General features: G+C 46.2%; 1 protein-coding gene across 4 annotated transcripts in view; it reads right to left on the bottom strand.

Annotated features, from left to right (window-relative positions):
* Positions 1-17984, bottom strand: part of ASTN2 (astrotactin 2) — an 876482-nt gene that overhangs the window by 601990 nt on the left and 256508 nt on the right. For 2 of the 4 annotated variants that reach the window (XM_078436554.2, XM_078436552.2), the window contains exon 4: positions 12914-13066. The exons of 1 other annotated variant lie outside the window; for it this stretch is intronic. In XM_078436554.2, coding sequence (XP_078292680.2) covers positions 12914-13066 — 153 coding nt within the window. The remainder of the gene's footprint in view (positions 1-12913; positions 13067-17984) is intronic. One more of the 4 variants, XM_078436553.2, reaches the window with a different exon arrangement.

Below are 17984 nucleotides of genomic sequence, written 5' to 3' on the forward strand. Positions count from 1 at the left end.
CGTGTATGGGGCAGGAAGAAGGCCAGGGTCAGCTCCATGTGCCATGCTGTTGACCGTTTACCACACTCTTTGCCAGCTTTCTTTTCATTTAGGAATGGGAGCTTCATTATAAACAAAAACTTGTTTGTTTTTAAAAGTAAATATTCTGGAAGTGCGAATTTTTCGCCCAAATACTGAAGTCCGGTGTATAGATATGAACAGGAGCTCGATGAAAGAGTCTTACCTACTCAGCCACATTCTCCTGCCTGCTCCCTGGGTGCCTCTTTGGAGCACAGCTGGTCAGCTCCTGCTACTGGCCTGTGAGCTCTACCCCATATCCTCAGGATGTACAAACCACCTCTGTCTCAAACGTGGGAAAATGGAAAGCCTTCTCTTTATAATCTTTGAAGTGATTTACCCATTTGGTCACAGCTGAGTTAGAAAAAGGCACAAGCTGCCAGCTTCGATGTGTCTTATCCAAATCCCCCAACAGTCAGTCCTGGTGCAAGTCATATGGCCTACGTGGTTTTACATGTTCAAATGGCATGAAAACTGGACAATTTTGGAAGTCAGGGGACTCGAAATTCAGTTCCTGGGTGTGCTAATTCTTCTCTGCGGCACGGATGAGGTCTCCCCATCCATCATTTTCCGCATCTATGAGCAGGATGGATCAGATGACCTTGAAATTCATTTCCATCTCTGATGGACTAAGAGAACAAGAGGAGTTCTCTAATGGAAATCCCCCCACTGTGTGCCTGCAAGCCTGGAGCAATGACGCCTCTGAGGCATCTGGATTCACCTACAGTCACCCAGCAATTAGATGGTCAGCAGCAGGGCTTAAATGTAGGATTCTCTGCGTCCACATCTGAGATGCTGCCTCACACCAGGATTGCAGGTCAGATCTAATCCACTGCCTGTTTTTGTGTGGTCCAGGAGCTAACAATGGTGTTGACATCTTTAAGTGGTTAAAACAAACCAAAAGAAGAATGTGTTAAGATGTGGGAATCATACAAAATTCACATTTTAGTATCCATAAATGCATTCCATTCTTTTGATTAGTAGAACGCTATTACAAAAAAAAAAATCGTACTTATTATTATTATACTATGAATTTTGTCAAATGTGTGGAAAATTGTCTCTCATTGTGCAAGTAAGCACCTGTATAATATCTTCAAGTTTGCCTCTTGGTCAGTAAAGCCTAAAATATTTCCCATCTAGCCCCTTACTGGAAAAATGTGCTGATCCTGCATTCGACCATAGGCCCCTGCAAGGATGAAGCCAGGGTCCAAGATCAACAGTCTTCCATATATCATAAGCCAGGCCGGATCAGACAACGACTTGAGATCCAAACCTCTTTAGTACTGTTTACGCAGAGGCATAAAAAATACATATGGTCTTTTGATCAGCTACAAATGGATTTGAATCTGGGATCTGGTCATCTGAACTAGATGTATCACATAATAAAAGTTCCTTCATAGATCTGAGCCTCCATTTTTCCATCAGCAAGTTAGGAATAATGAGGCTTCCCTCATGGAGTTGTGCAGATCAATCCAGGCTTTAACATAAGACTGAGGCTTAATAAAATCGCCATACCTGTAGGTTGTAAAAAGCAGCCCAACATTTTGTCCATTTGTCCTTCAAGAGGTGAACTCTTATTTCCCCACCCCTTGAATCTAAGGTGATCCCCTGACTTGTTTTGAGCAACAGAATGTAACAGAAGTGATATGTGCCTTCCAGGCTTGGGACTCAAAAAACAAAACAAAAACAAAAACAAAAAACCTTGCAGCTCCTATTCTTGTTGTTTTGAGAACCCTTCGCTATTTGAACCAGCCTTGGATAGCTGGCTGACCACAGGTACATGACTGAGGTCAGCTTCGCCTACCCCTCCAAGACCAGAACTGCCCAGTTGAGCCCAGTGCAAATGCTCAACTTGGATTAAAAGCCAAAGAAATGGTGACTGTCCTAAGTCATAGGATTCTGGGGTGTTTTATTATGCCACAACTCTGACACAGTATTTGAGCCATTCTGATGGAAGAAATATCCTAGAGCTGTGACCTCAGGCCACACCAGCACCTGGCTCACAGCCACTGCAAAGGCCACTTGTGATCACCTCTCCACGCTGCCAGGCCAGGCAGAATTGACTGAGAGCCCCATGACATATTTCAGACAGACAAGGAAAACCGCCTGGAGGAGACATACACTTTCAGCAACGCAAACTTCTCTGAAAGACACATCAGAGATTTATGGAGGCAGCTGTGCACTCTGACTACAAATCAGCTCTCCCACACCTCAGCCCCACACGGCCTGGGGATCACTGGGCTGGTGGTGGCACTGGTCCTTGTGGGAAGGGCCTGAGGTCAAGAAAAGGAAAGCCAGAGCCCCAGGGAAAAGGCTGCTCCATCAAATAGGCATGGCATCCCCTGTCTTTGAAGGTACCAAGGCTCTGATTTCAGGATGCAGCTAATCCACGCAGTGCTTCCAGGAGCATGTCCACAAACACCTAGCACATTCTCAAAACGGCCCTGGGAAATAAGCATGGTGGGGATCACCGCATCTCCAGGTGCTGGGGATGGAATCCCAACAAGATTAAGCAGCTTCTAACTGAACTTAAGAGCTAGGGTTCCAGCCAGAGTTTTCTGACTCTAAATACTGGACTTTTCAATAGACAACAATACTTCCCAATCAGATTTATCACCAAAGGCCATTTAAGTTGGAGGAGACCTGTGGAAATGATCTCGCCCATCACCTTTGCTTTCCAAATTAACAACAAAGATTTATTGGGTACTTACCATGTTCAGTGCAGCCTGCTGAGCACTTCACATGCATTAACTCTAATCCCCCAGCCCCCTTGGAGGTGGCTGCTGATACAATTTGTAGATTAGGTAATGCCAATTTAGCATAAAATGTCATTTCCCGAAGTTGAGCGAGTCAGAGGCAGAACTGGGATATGAATTCACATCCATCTGACTTCAAAACCTAAGCTTGTTTCCACAAAGACACAGTCTCTTAGATGGGGACACTGAGGCCCAGAGGGTTGAAGGTCTTGTCCAAGATCATGCAGCCCATTTGATTAATTGTCCATTAATCCGCCAAGCATTAACTGAGCACCTGCTATTTGTTAGGAACTAGGCTAGTCAAAGGAAGCCCGGGCATGACCTGGACACAGCCACTGCACTTCATGAGTTTAATTAAGGGAGAAGAGAGGTGGCCATAAATTACTCTAATAAAAGGTAATAAATGACAAATATCACAAGGAAGACAGATCAGAGGCTATCAGAGCTTCTGGCTCCTTTATCCTCCCTGACAGATAAGCCCTGATAGGTTCTTTTACTGTAGGACACTGTCTTCAGAATGCAGCTTATGTAAATAAATGTATTTTTTTCTGTTTATTCGTAACTGGCTATAAATTATTCACTTAGTTGGAGGAAAATATTCAGAAACATTAATGGCTTTAAATTATCTGCCTTAATGGGTCATTGCTATGCTTAAATATGGAACAGCCAAGCCCCAGGTTCAGTCTTTATTTCTCTGGTTCTCATTTTGTTCCCCAAACCTCTTTCCTCTTATCAGCCTACCCTTTCTACCAAGGAGTTTTGGATAGAGGTCACTGCCCTTTTGGCCAAAGGAAGTTCTGAAACTGTATAATCAAAATGAAGTCCCACTAGAAACCATGAGATAATTAACAGGGCCAGAAGGAAGATTGGACAGACACCAGCAATCTGGGGAAGATAAAACCGTTGTTTTCTTCTCCACCTCTGTGCCATTTCTCATGCTAGATTTTCCTCCCTGCCCCCATTGCCACGTGACAAAAAGCCTGTTCTTCCTTCAGCACAATGCCTTAAGGCCACTTTCTTTGTGAAGTCTTCCAAATTTTGCCCAAATGAAAAATTATACGTACTTGCTCCAAGTCCCTGAGCACATGGCCCTGGCTCCCTGAGGCCAGAGGGAGTCTGAAGGGGGATGTCCTGACTCTTGTCCTGACTCAGAGAGAGAGGTGCCTCACCTTCCAGAGTCTTCTAGCCTCTGAACACCCTCTCAGCAGCACTGGTGATGCAGAAACCCTTCCCGATGCAAGAGGAGCGACTGCCACTTTCTTCCAGTACCTAGACTAGGCTGGTACCATTTCACAGTTTGAAGATCTTACCCAGACTAGCTGGGACCAAAACCCAAGTCATCTGGGAACTGCTCTGTGGGCTCCATCTAGACTCTGAGGTCGCAGTTCCACAACCTGCTAGCTGGACAAACTTGGGCAAGTCACTGAACCTAAGTTGGAACTTCCTCTTTGGTAGAATGTGGATAATTATAGTCCTTACCATATGGGATCTGGGGAAGCTCTTAAATGAGATAATATGTGATGAGCACAAAACTTAGAACATACTCAGGAGAATATGCTAGTTGTACCACATCTCATGAAACATTTGTATTCCATGATGCTCCCAGCAGTCTGCTTTACCCATCCATCCATCCATCCATCCATCCATCCATCCATCCATCCACACATCCACCATTTAGCCGATTGCTATTCTATGCCGGTTCTGTTCTGCATTGGAGCTACAGAGAGACATAAATCACTGTTCTTCCCATCATGGGACTGTCAGAGCGGGGGAGGGAGACAGATGTGTCCACACGTACTTACAATGGATTGTGATAAGGGCTGAGACAGAAAGCAGAACCAGGCTGCATGTGCCCAGACAAAAGGAGTGGCTCATTCAGCAGAGGTAAGGAGAAAATAGGTAAGGAGGAGAAAAGAGGTAAGGAATGAGGGCAGGCCGGGCGTGTGGTCTTCATAGAGAAGATGTGAAACTGAATTCCGAAAAATGACTAGCAATTTGCTGCTTGGAGCAGGCGGGGGGGGGGGGGGAGTGGGGAGCAGGGTCTTTTAGGCAGAACCAGGTCCGTACACAGACTTGGAAAGGAAGGCAGGTTGGGTAAAGGGAAAGATGGCTGGTGTGCACGAGACCACAGAATGCAGAGGCTTGGGATTTGGGGGGAACTAAGGGGCAGGCTGGAGTCAGGCTATCAAGACGTCTTGTGTGGCAAGCTATAGCAATTTTTTTACCCTCTTGGAAATGTTCCCTTCATCCTATAGATTTTTGCTTCTAAAACTGAGTAAATGAGGTGCCTGGGTGACTCAGTCGGTTTAGCCTTCAACTCTTGGTTTCAGCTCACGTCATGATCTCATGGTTTTCTGAGTTCGAGGCCCGCATCAGGCTCCATGCTGACAGTGCAGAGCCTGCTTGGGATTCTCTCTCTCCCTTTTTCTTTGCCCCTTCCTGACTCACTCATGTGTGCTCGCACTCCCTCTCAAATAAACTTTTAAAAGATACTAAAAAAATAAAAAATAAAAGTGAGTAAATGTACCCCTCCCTAATGGGTAAGGGCAGTGGCATAAATAATAATAATAATAAAACAATGATAAAATAATGTGATAAAACAGTGATAAAATAATAACTAATAGGGGCTCAGTTGGTTAAGCATCCGATTCTCAGTTTCGGCTCAGGTCATGATCTCACGGCTTTGTGGGTTCGAGCCCACATCTGGCCCTGTGTTGGCAGCATGGAGCCTGCTTGGGATCCAATCTCTTTCCTCTCTCTCTCTGTCCCTGCCCCACCCTCTGTCTGTCTCAAAATAAATAAATAAACTTAAAAAATAATAAATAATAAAACAATGGGGCACACGTGTTCAACGTGCACCGTTTGCTAGGCTCTGTGCTCAGTGCTTTACAGGCATTGTCTCATTTGATCCTACAGAAAACCTTTGAAGATGGTACCCTTATCATACGAGCATAATCAGTGTAAGTGTTCTTCCTGGGACATCACTATTTCCTAAAAGCTTGAGAAAATGCTAAATAATTTAACCTAAAAAAATAATGTAGCATCATTTAAACTAAAATAAGCATGGGAATATTATGAAATAGAATGTCATGGATTTTTTTTTTAGGTGGAACCTGGAATTTGGGGCTTATGACCAATGTCTTTTGAGCATAGCCATAGGCTTTCTGGGCGTGTGTTGATTCTCACCTGCCTTTGGGAAGACTTCACTGCAAAATCTTGAGATGCCCCCGGTGCAAGTGACAGACTATCAGGAAAATGTTGTAGTCAGGAGAGTGACATGGGGAGATTTAGTGTGTTTTCAAAAGATCGCTCCGGGAGTACCTGGGTGGCTCAGTCAGTTAAGTGTTCGACTTCAGCTCAGGTCATGATCTTGCAGTTCGTGAGTTCGGGCCCCATGTCCGGCTCTGTGCTGATGTTTCAGAGCCTGGAGTCTGCTTTGGATTCTGTGTCTCCCTCTCTCTCTGCCCCTCCCCTGCTCGCATTCTGTCTCTCTCTCTCTCTCTCTCTCTCTCTCTCAAAAAGGAATAAACATTAAAAAAAAAAAATGATCCCTCCAGCCTCCAGGGTGGAAGATGGATTTGTGGATGAAGGAGCTGTTGCAGGAGTCTGCACAAGCAGCAATGACACCTCAACCAGGTCACAGGCAGTGGCGCAGTGAGCATGGGGTGGGTCTGGGAGCCTCAGGAGGTGAAATGAGGACAACACAGATGACAGTGATAACATCAGCTACTCTTTACGATAGTCACCCAAATGCCAGGCACTGGGCTACACAGTTTGCAGTTTTATCTCAAAACCCACATATAACATTCGTATTATTACTACTACTTTACAGATGGGAAAACTGAGACTAAAAGAGCTTCTTCGTTTGCTTAAGATCAGTCAGCCAGCCAACAGTGGTTAATGCAATATCAACTACAAGAATCCCACCTTTAAACCACTATCGAAACGTCATGAACCACGGGAAGCTCTTCTTGACATCAAAAGCAGTATTTCCCTGCTTCATTTTTGTCCCAACACATTTGCATCCAACTTCCTGTGGACACCAGGGAACGGTGTGGCCAACAGCTGCCTCGTAAAACCCTGTCGGAGACATGAGGGCAGCAGTCAAGTCCCCCGCTGCCCTCCTCTGTCTGCCTAAGGATGATGCACTTGGGCGTCCACGAGGCCTCTCAGGAAGAAGCCAGAGCCACAGAAACACATTGGAACTGCTTTTAACCATGTGCTCAATTTCATGACACCGGTTCTCCACTGTCTGTTCCGTCTGCCCCGTCTGCCGTGAACTGCTGGGCACCACGGGCTGGGCAGGAAGCCCACTGAAGCAGAGAGAGGCCAGGCGCTCCCACTCTGGGCCAGCAAGCCCGACGCCACCTCAGGGACAGGGGGAAGAGACAGACAGTGAAAGACTGAGGATTCAGACCCTCATACTGTATCTGGGGGCTTCTGATGGTTAGTGAAGGCTAACAGAGCAATTCCAGTTGCGTTTCTCTGGCCATTTCTGTTCCTCAGGATTTTAATAAATGTTCCAAGGGGAAAAACAGTCTGTGGTCAAGAAGGTTGCGCAGCTGTTGAACTAAACAAAGAAGCTCAGCTTTCTGTACTACAGGACATCCTGGGGTATTTATTTTTTTAAATTATTATTATTATGATTTTTTTTAGTGTTTATTTTTGAGACAGACAGAGAGAGAAAGAGAGAGAGAGAGCACGAGCAGGGGAGGGGCAGAGAGAGAGAGGGAGACACAGAATCTGAAGCAGGCTCCAGGCTCTGAGCTGTCAGCACAGAGCCTGATGTGAGGCTTGAACTCACGAACCCGCGAGATCATGACCCGAGCCAAAGTCAGACGCTTAACCGACTGAGCCACCCTGGTGCCCCCATCTGGGGGTCTTCAATAGTCTAAGATGCATTTGGGAGTTTCCAAGAGGCAGAAGGAGTATGCAGAATTTCTAAAACTTTTATTGGCCACGGAGTTCTTCTGTCCAAGAAAATCGTGAGGACCCATGGTGGTAAGCACATGAGCTGGGAAGTACAGGGCTGACTCATACTATCCTTATTCTCTCTTGCAAAAAAACCTTACCCAACAGTGGCAGTAAAATCTCAAGCACAATGTTATTAAGCCATTTTGAAAATTGCCTTAACAGCATCCACTTGAGCACAGTTAATGTACCATCCATCAGTGAGTCTATCTCTAGAGGAAACAAGATTCTCTGGAGGTCTGTATCAAGAGGCTTCGGTTTATCCTGGATCCCTCTCACATCACCAACTTGAAAGTTAGGAAACTGAGCCACTTTTGAATGATCTTTAAGGTGAATGCACTCATTCATTCAACAAATATTTATTAAACACTTTCTCTGTATTAGGTTCAGGAATATGAAACACATTTTTTTGAGAGGAAGATAGTAGATGAGCAAACAAACAGAAATAATTTTAGACCACAACATTATGGAACAAATAAAAAAGGGTTTTGTAGCTGGTCTTGGGATAGAAAGCATGAGACTCGGTGGTCATGGAAGACAGTTGTGAGGCGCTCACATCTGAGCTGAGAGCTGAAAGGTGGGAGAACAGCTGGGGGGTGTAAAGAGACACAGCAAGGGGAAGAGACAGCAAGTTCTCAGATTCCAAAGTGGGGAACCGTTTGCTGTGCTTCTGCAAAATGAAGGAAGTGTGGCTGGCCCATGAGGAAATGCCAAGTAAAGAAAGCACCAGCCAGATCCAGATGGAACAGGAGTTTGGCAAATAGTTTGGATTGTATTTTAAGGACAACAGGAAACCACTGAATGATTTTTTTAAGAGAGAGAGCATGTGCACAAGCAGGGCAGAGGGGCAGAGGGAGAGAGACAGAATCTTAAGCAGGCTCCATATTCAGCGTGAAGCCTGATGCGGGGCTTGATCCCGTGACCTAGGATCATGACCTGAGCTGAGATAAAGAGTCAAGACATTCAACTGACTGAGCCACCCAGGTGCCCCCAGGAAACCACTGAACGATTTTAATCAGAAAGTGACCTTATCTGGTTTATATTTCTAAAAAGATTAGTCTGGCTACTTTGGGGAGACTGAATCTCGAGGAGGGTACAGTTGCAAGCAGGAGGTGAGAGATGGCAGTGGTCACAGATTTGAGATACATTTAGGGAAAAAACAATGCAGTAATTCTCTTAGGCCCAGTTTGTTTTTGTTTTTTTAATATGAAATTTATCGTCAAATTGGTTTCCATACAACACCCAGTGCTCATCCCAACAGATGCCCTCCTCCATGCCCATCACCCACCCTCCCCTCCCTCCCACCCCCATCAACCCTCAGTTTATTCTCAGTTTTTAAGAGTCTCTTATGGTTTGGCTCTCTCCCTAACTTTTTTTTCCCTTCCCCTCCCCCATGGTCTTCTGTTAAGTTTCTCAGGATCCACATAAGAATGAAAACATATGGTATCTGTTTTTCTCTGTATGACTTATTTCACTTAGCATAACACTCTCCAGTTCCATCCACGTTGCTACAAAAGGCCATATTTCATTCTTTCTCATTGACAAGTAGTATTCCATTGTGTATATAAACCACAATTTCTTTATCCACTCACCAGTTGATGGACATTTAGGCTTTTTCCATAATTTGGCTATTGTTGAAAGTGCTGCTGTAAACATTGGGGTACAAGTGCCCCTATGCATCAGTACTCCTGTATCCCTTGGGTAAATTCCTAGCAGTGCTATTGCTGGGTCATAGGGTAGATCTATTTTTAATTTTTTGAGGAACCTCCACACTGTTTTCCAGAGTGGCTGCACCAGTTTGCATTCCCACCAACAGTGCAAGAGGCTGCCCGTTTCTCCACATCCTCTCCAGCATCTACAGTCTCCTGATTTGTTCATTTTAGCCACTCTGACCAGCAGGAGGTGATATCTCAGCGTGGTTTGATTTGTATTTCTCTGATGAGGAGTGACATTGAGCACCTTTTCATGTGCCTGTTGGCCATCTGGATGTCTTCTTTAGAGAAGTGTCTATGCATGTCCTCTGCCCATTTCTTCACTGGATTATTTGTTTTTCGGGTGTGGAGTTTGGTGAGTTCTTTACAGATTTTGGATACTAGCCCTTTGTCTGATATGTCATTTGCAAATATCTTTTCCCATTCCTTTGGTTGCTCCTAGGCCCAATTTGACTTGCAAATCAAAATAACTTGATATCCAATCATCATCTAAGTCAAACAACAGGTTTTCATTAACAGTAAAATTCTGAAATTCTACTCTAAGGGGGGGAAACAAATTCCAAAATGAAGACTAAATTTGATGACTACCCTCCCCCCCCAAAAAAAAACCCTTCCACGTGACATGGTTTATGGCATTGTTTAATGCAGAATTATTAGAAACGGTGCAAATGCCCAAAATAGAGGCCTCATTAAGACAGTTACGGTGCGTAAGAGGGATTTAGGGGGTGAGGGAAAGAATTCAGTGGTAAAACACATGTTCAGGACATGACACTAAGGAAATGAATTCGGACTGGCGGTGAGAAGGGCGGAGGTTATGAACTAGGAGCCACTTGTACTCACAGGGGCTGGATTTGCAGGGAGGGTCTCAGAGGGGAATTCTTGGTGAGTGGGGGAAGAAAAACAGATGGATAAGTAAGCTGAATGAAACTACCAGGGACACTGAACAAACGTAAGAAAGAACAAACACAAGATGGAATTCTATTCAGCTCCTGACACACATTGGCTGAGCGTTCCCCCGTGTCTACATTCACCATCTCATCAGACCTTCACAGTGATCTCTGGTGCAGGGATTGATACCCCATCGTGCAGAAGAGGAGACTGAGACTCAGGGACATCCAGTGATTCTTTGAAAGCCACGCACAGTGGAAGTTCACTGGGCCGGAATTAGTACTGGACACTGCTGACCTCAAAGCAACTTACTTATCTTATGCATTGGCTCAACCTGGGGTTTACCATGTGAATTCCAGAAAGGAACGCCATTATCAACTTCTGCCTCGATTTATGACCTCAGGTTAATGTGCCGATCTTGGTTGTTTTTTTTTTTTTTTATAGGATTCAGGATTTCACAGGACAAAGACCGAGGCATTGTCTCAACAAAAAGCAATGTCTACCATGCATGCAGCCACTGATTGAGGCCCACAAATGCAAAGACGATTCAAACAGTGAGACAGTTCCAGCCGTCAAGGAATTCTCCGTCTAGCTAAGGAGAGAGCCGGATGAGCAAATTATATTACACAAAAATGAACTCGGCACTTAACACATATGGAAAGATATGGGAGAACTCACACATGTAAGAATTCAGAGTGAATTCTGACTAACAGGCAGTGATACCTTCACAGAGTGCCATGCAAGCTAAGTTTGGGAAAACAGGTAGGACCTCACTAGCTCAGAGCACAGTGGTTTAGGAGCGCCTGGGTGGCTCAGTTAGTTGAGTGTCCGACTCTTTTTTTTTTTTTTAATTTTTTTAATGTTTATTTATTTCTGAGAGAGAGAGAGAGAGAGAGAGAGAGAGAGACAGACGGGGAGGGGCAGAGAGAGAGGAAGACACAGAAACCGAAACAGAATCCAGGACCTGAGCTGTCAGCACAGAGCCCGACACGGGGCTCGAACCCATGAACTGTGAGATCATGACCTGAGCCGAAGTTGGATGCTTAACCTACTGAGCCACCCAGGCGCCCCTGAGTGTCCGACTCTTGATTTCAGCTCAGGTCATGATCCCAGGGTTGTGGAATCAAGCTCAGCGTTGAACATGGAGCCTGCTTAAGATTTTTTTCTTTCTCTCCCTCTGCCCCTCTCCCCCATTCTCTCTCTTTCTGTCTCTCAAAATAAAATAGAATAAAATAAAATAAAACACAGTGGTTTAGTTAAAAAGTTTGTAACCCAGCTGGGTTATTTCTTCCTGGCTCTTCCTTTACTAGGGCATCCCTTTGGGCAAGTTACTGTAGCTTCCTGTGCCTTGGGGATGTCATCTGTAAAATGGGAATCACCCTGTATCTCCTTCACAAGATTGGTGAGAATCAAATAAGAGGCATTTAGTATTTAGCCTGCTGCCTGGAGTAAGTATCAATAAATGACAACAATTGCTTATAGGGTCCAGTTAGGTCATTTCAGACAGAGAGAATGCCATGGAAAGGAACATGGAAGTGGAACCCACAGATTTAGGTGAGACAGCAGAGAGACAAGAGCTCTGCAGTGGCCCTGAATGTCACCTTCACAAGCCTGTACACTCCCGAGGGCACCAGACATCCAATGGAGCTCTGGGAGAAGAGTGACATCATCAGAACCATGTTCACAGGAACTAGAGATGTGAGAGACCAGAATCAGAGAGGAGCTGGAGGTTATGGAGTGGACTTAAGGGAAGAAGTTTGGATGTCAGGCAATGATAAGGGGGTTCATCCCATTTACAAAGTCACAGAGATGACCAGAGAAAGAAAAAGGTGATGGTGACGGTGATGATGATGATGAGAAGGAGGAGGAAGAGGAGGAAGAAGAGGAGGAGGAGAGAATGGGGAAAGGAGGAGGAGGAGGAGGGAAAGATCTACTTTTTCTTGCATGTTGGGCTGGGTGCTACGCTAAGAAAGCGTAACAACCCTGTGATAAGAGGGCCTTGGAGAAACAGAGCCACCTGCCCAAGGTGACGTGGTTAGTTAACAGCAGAGCCAAAATTTCATTTTGATTCTGTCTGGTTTACAGCGCTCCTACGCCTGACCATGATTCTATACTATTTTGAAGAGTGACTCCAAAACCCATTCTGGGACCCAAGCTTGAGGACTGCCTTCCACGAGAACATCTGCCTCCCTTACACCCTCCAAAGTGACACCAGCTACAATTTAAAGAGCATCGACTGTGCTCGTCAGGTCCCGTGTTAGGCACTTTCCATAGACTGTTGCTAATCTTCTCAGCCTGTACAAAAGATGGCTGGTCTTTTGTACCAGCCGGAGCTAAGAGACACTGGCTCCACACCCAGAGGCACAGGTCTGCTGCCTTCAAGCCTCCACTGAGATGACTGATCAGGGAGAAGGTGGCACGATTCTATGAGTCCAGGGAAGCAAGGGAAGGGGGCACAGCTCTTCCTGGACCCGCAGAACCTGGGGACAGCCCGCTGACATCCTGGCAAGAGGTGCTGGAAGGGCCTACCTCGAGACTTGCTCCTCCGCTTCCGCCTCCCTGCTGAGGCCCTGCGCGGGGCTGGCTGCAGCTGACCGATCTCGATGGGCGTGTTAGCGCGGAAACTCTCCTTGAACTTCTGCATCAGGGACTCCACTGTCTCCTGCGTCGCCTCAGCTGCTGCTATAGGGTGGGCAATGGGGCTGAGGTTAGGGCTCGGCCCATCCCTGGCCCCTGGAGGACTGGGCCTGGCCACCCTGAGTCCCTGGAGCTCCCTCCCTGACCCATAATGATGGAGAAGCCACAGGTGTCAGTATAGATGTATCTGTTGGCCTCCTCACTTGTGCATTCAACACACACCATGTTGCAGGCATCGCCCCCAGCCCTTGAGATATGGTGGTGAAAAGTCAGACACAATCCATGATTCAAGGAATTCATAGCTTGGGAGGACACATAGCCAGGCATTCCCAAAACTGCAATACTTTTGCGATAGGACAGTACAGAATGCTAGAGGAGCACCAAGAAGGGTCCTGTCATCCATCGGGAATCAAGGCAGGCTTCCTGAAAGAGACACTATATACACAGACACCTTAAGAATGAGTAGGAATTAGCAAAGAGGGTAGAATCAGGGTAGGGTTACTCAAGAGATTTAGGATAAGAAAGATTGCCTGGGTAGGAGGAGAGGCATGTGCAAGGACCCAAAGCCAGAAAGAGCATGGTGCTTGAGCAACTGACAGTTCGATGTGGCTCCAAGGGAGCGTGCAAAGAGAAGATGAGGCCAGAGAGGTAAGGTCACTGTCAGTCACATCAAGGAGCTCGGATTGCATCCTAATGGCAGAAGTTATTCCCCGAAAGGTTTTAAACAGAAAACTGGTATGTTCAAAATAAGTCCCTTTGACAATAGTTCCTAATGAGAGGATGGCGAACACATGTAGAGGTAGAGAGAGAGGCAAGTGCAGCGGTGTGGTAGCCAGCCAGACGCCATGATGGCCTGAACAGAACAGTGGCAGTGAAGGAAGATGGGAGCCCATGGGTCAAACAACATTTGAGGACATAAAACTATAGTATTGTGATATGGAGATCACTTGGTACAATATCCCAACTTAGGGAAACTGAGGCCCCCCTCCCCGAACAAGGCATATAACACTCCAAGCTAGCAAGTGGCAAAGTCAAGTCTTCTAACTCCCAGCCCAATGTTCCATTTTTATCAATACCCTCGATGGAGTTAGTAGCCTCATTTCTATAAAACTGCAAAATTGAGACAGGTAGAAAATTCCAGAGAATGGTGAGAGTGAGGTCAGAAGGGCACTGAGAAAAAGGTGCAAGATAAAAGAGGAAAAAAAAAAAAGGCAGAAAAGCTCAAGAAGGAAGGACAGAGGCAACATAAAAGGCAAGGAGAGGAAACAGGAAAGAGGCAAAGGAAATTGTCTAAATGGCCTCACTGCCTTTGTTCTGAGACATTCCCAAAGAGAGTCCTAACTTTGAAATCTTCAAGCTCAGCCCTCCCTCCATCTATGTCTCTAGAGGCAAGGATGTTTCTTCGGTTTAAGCTACCTGCTGTCTGAGGCCAGGAAATGGTACACACAAAAGATTCATGCTTCTTTGAAGGGGTTTCACCGGACTGGACAAAGAGGGCTTCTGAACATACCAATGCCCATTTCTAAGGAGCTCCTGTTTTCCCAGGTAAGGTTATCAGCTTAGACGGATGCATCTGGGGTGTAGCTCATACCCAGATGGCTGTTTTGGGCACTGGGCTCTGCGAGAAGCTCTGTCTTTGATGACACAGGAGAGCATCTATGTTTGCTAAGGAAAAGACAATTGACGATACAGATGGAACATGAAGGCATTATAACTTTCTCACCTGCCTGTCTTGCTCTCTGGCAAGGTTCTCTAAACTGAGTATACTTAAATATAAACCACGAGGCAGATCCCAGACATGGGACTCCCTACCCAAGCCTGCGATGCACAGCCCTCCAGCAAGAGGCTACCCTCCAAATTCTGAGAATCACTGCCAAGCCCAGTCTTTTAACCCAGAGATGAGAGTGATTGGCCCCATATTGTAAGGGTTGGGCTATACTGTGGTCAAGAGTTTAGAGCAAGCCATAGTCTGGAATCCAGGGACCCATACATGTGCGCCAACACCCATGCCTTCATTCATCTTCCTGTCCATTCATTCATCCATTCAACACTGTTTTCAGAAAAACCATAATGTACCTGAGACAAGTACAGGAAATGTTGTTTTAGCTCAGGCCATCATAACAAAAGTCATATATTGGGCTACTTAACAGAAATTTATGTTCTACAGTTCTGGAGGCTGGAAGGCTGAGACCAGGATGCCAGCATGGTTGTGTTCTAGTGAGGTCTCCCTTCTTGGCTCACAGACTGTCACACTCTCCCTGTGTACATGGTAGGGAGAGAGAGCCAGAGGCAGAGATGCAGAGACAGAGAGAAAGAGGGAGGGGAAGAGAGAGATCTCTTCCTCTTCTTCTAACACCACAGTCCTATCCAATTAGGGCCCACCTTTATGATCTCATTTAATTTTAATGACCTCTTAAAGATCTACTCCAAATATAGTCTGCTGTGGATTTTACTGTGTCCTTCCAAATTTCATATGCGGAAGCCCTAAGCCCCATTGTGACTATATTTGGAGACAGGGTTTCTAATAGGTAATTAAAGTTAAAGGAGGCCATAAGGGTGAGATCCTAATCCAATAGGATTGGTGTCTTTGTAAGAAGAGGAAGAAATCACTCTCTCTCCTCTTGCTCTCCTAACATACACGTACACTGAGGAAAGGCCATGTGGGTACACAGTGAGAAGGAAGCCATCTGCAAGCCACAACTCAACTGTGCTGGTGTCTTGATCTTGGACTTGCAGCCTCCAGAGCTATGAGAACATGAATGTCTATTGTTTAAGCCCCCCAGTCTACAGTATGTTGTTATGTCAGTCCTAGTAGACAACCCACAATCACATTGAGGTTAAGGCTTCAATATAGGACTCTGGGGGGGACACAAGTGTGCCACCCAGAACAAGGTACAATGGTGAAAAGACCACCAAAACCCTCCTAATTCTCACCATATAGACAAGATAGACCAAGATTAATGAAATGACTGACATCTACATGTGAAATTTTATAAGTGATATATAGCACAAACGAGAGCTGAAAGAGAATATAAGAAGCTCTATTAGCGGAATATGACCTAGTTTAAGAACATCATGGACACTAGCTTCAAGAAATGCATAGTAGGACTAAGGTCTGAAAAGAGTATGAGTGAATCAAGTGATGAGGAAGGAAGGAAGGGGTGAGTGATGAGAACACGAGTCGGGGGGAAGAATCCAAAGAGCCCTTTGAGGAGAAGAAATACGAAAGGGGCTGCTCCACCACTCACTGGGCCTGAAACACTGAAAACAACTGGCAAGAGATCATGCTGGCAAGGCAGGAGTCCTTACCCCAACACCAACCCTAACCCTTCTGGAGCTTATCAAGGACAGAACACGCGGACGGTTTCAGACGGAAGAGTGACTTGATCAGATTTTCATTTAGGGAAGATCGTTCCAGCAGCACAGAGCAGAGTTTATGGAGAGAGGGGCAGAAATGGAAGCGAGGAGACCAACCAAGCAAATGGTGCAGTTGTGCAGCAGTCCACACACAAGATGATGGTCACCTGGAGGCACCTCTCCACAAGAGCCCTGGAAGAACACACGTTCCAGAGGACTGAAAACACGAGTTGGGTCTGAGATACGAACACATGGTGTCTTCCAGACGTCTAGGTAGAGGTGCCGAGTAGATGGCAGGTTATGCGCGTCTCACACTCACAAGAGAGAACTAGACTCCATGGAGACCCCACACACGTACTCCTTGTTAAAGTACAGAAGCACTATGTGTAGTGGCTGAGAACATGAGCTTCCGGCACAGTGCAAACAATGGAACATGTGTTCATTCCTGCTCTGTACTGGCTGTTCTCCATTTGCTCCCCCTGATCCCTTGCCACCCCAGGTTCATGCTGCCCCGCCCCACATTCTGGAGGCAGACCTTCTATGCACCACATCTCTGCTCCTTGTTGTTTGGCTATCAGTTAGCTTTGCCCAGTGGGACGTAGGAGGCTGGAGGCAAGAATTTGGAAGTAGGTCTTCCCTTGCTCCTTTCCGGTCTCTGCACCCTATTCCTGAGAGTCTGGGACACTAGACAATTACAGCTTCTGCTAGGGGCCCCTGTCTACAGATCCCATCCTCACAGGCTCCAGGAAAACCATTTCTTCTCCCTGTCCTTTCGGTTCAAGGAGTTAGTAGTGGCTTCCTGATATTTCCTGTCCCTGGTTCCTCCATACCTTCATGCTGATTCTCTTCACTCTGCCTATGCCTCCATAAATAATCGCTTCATTGAGTTTCTCCTTAAAGTCTCATTTGAAGGTGCCTTCTTTGTCCAGCTGAGACCTTGACTGATACAGCATCCCTTTCCGTCATGCTTCTGACATTCACCAATTCTAAAGATCAGCCTCTTCTCATCCTGCTATTTCTGCTTTCTTTTCTCCTAAATGGATACAGACTGGACTGGCTAGAAGGAGAGGCAGACACGGGGAGGGAAGGTTTGCTCCTCTGAGCTGCAAGGGTTTCTGATCGGGACTGTAGCAAATCTCATCCATCTGTTTGGCTGTTCTTGCTGGGGCGGCAGTGCCGGGAGCCCAGACTTACAGGGGAAGTGCCTGTACAAGCCCCTCCGTGGGCTATCGCATCCCGCCTCCCGCTCTCCCCCACCCCCAACCCTCTGATCGCTTTCAGTAGTTCTATCAATATCAATATATCACGTTGTCCAAACAAGCCACACTACCTCCTGGTACCCGCTGAGCTCTGCCTCCCTAGAGCAGCAAAATGCTCACCCGTTGCCTGGATGAATGCAACAGATGGTGCTTGATCTGAGCATCGTGGCGGGCCCAGGAAAGGAGGGGGCAGGGGGAAGCCATCTCTTTCTACCATGTGAGAGACTGTCAAGTTTAATGGGTATAAACCTCTGGCGCCTGAGGAGAGCCCCCCCCTCCCCCGGCTCCCGAGACAGAGAGAAGGGAAGAGAGAAAGGGGAGGAGGGAGGAAAAGAGAAAACAAGAAT

This window comes from Panthera onca, chromosome D4 (assembly GCF_046562875.1).
Source record: "Panthera onca isolate mPanOnc1 chromosome D4, mPanOnc1 haplotype 2, whole genome shotgun sequence".
NCBI lineage: Eukaryota > Metazoa > Chordata > Mammalia > Carnivora > Felidae > Panthera > Panthera onca.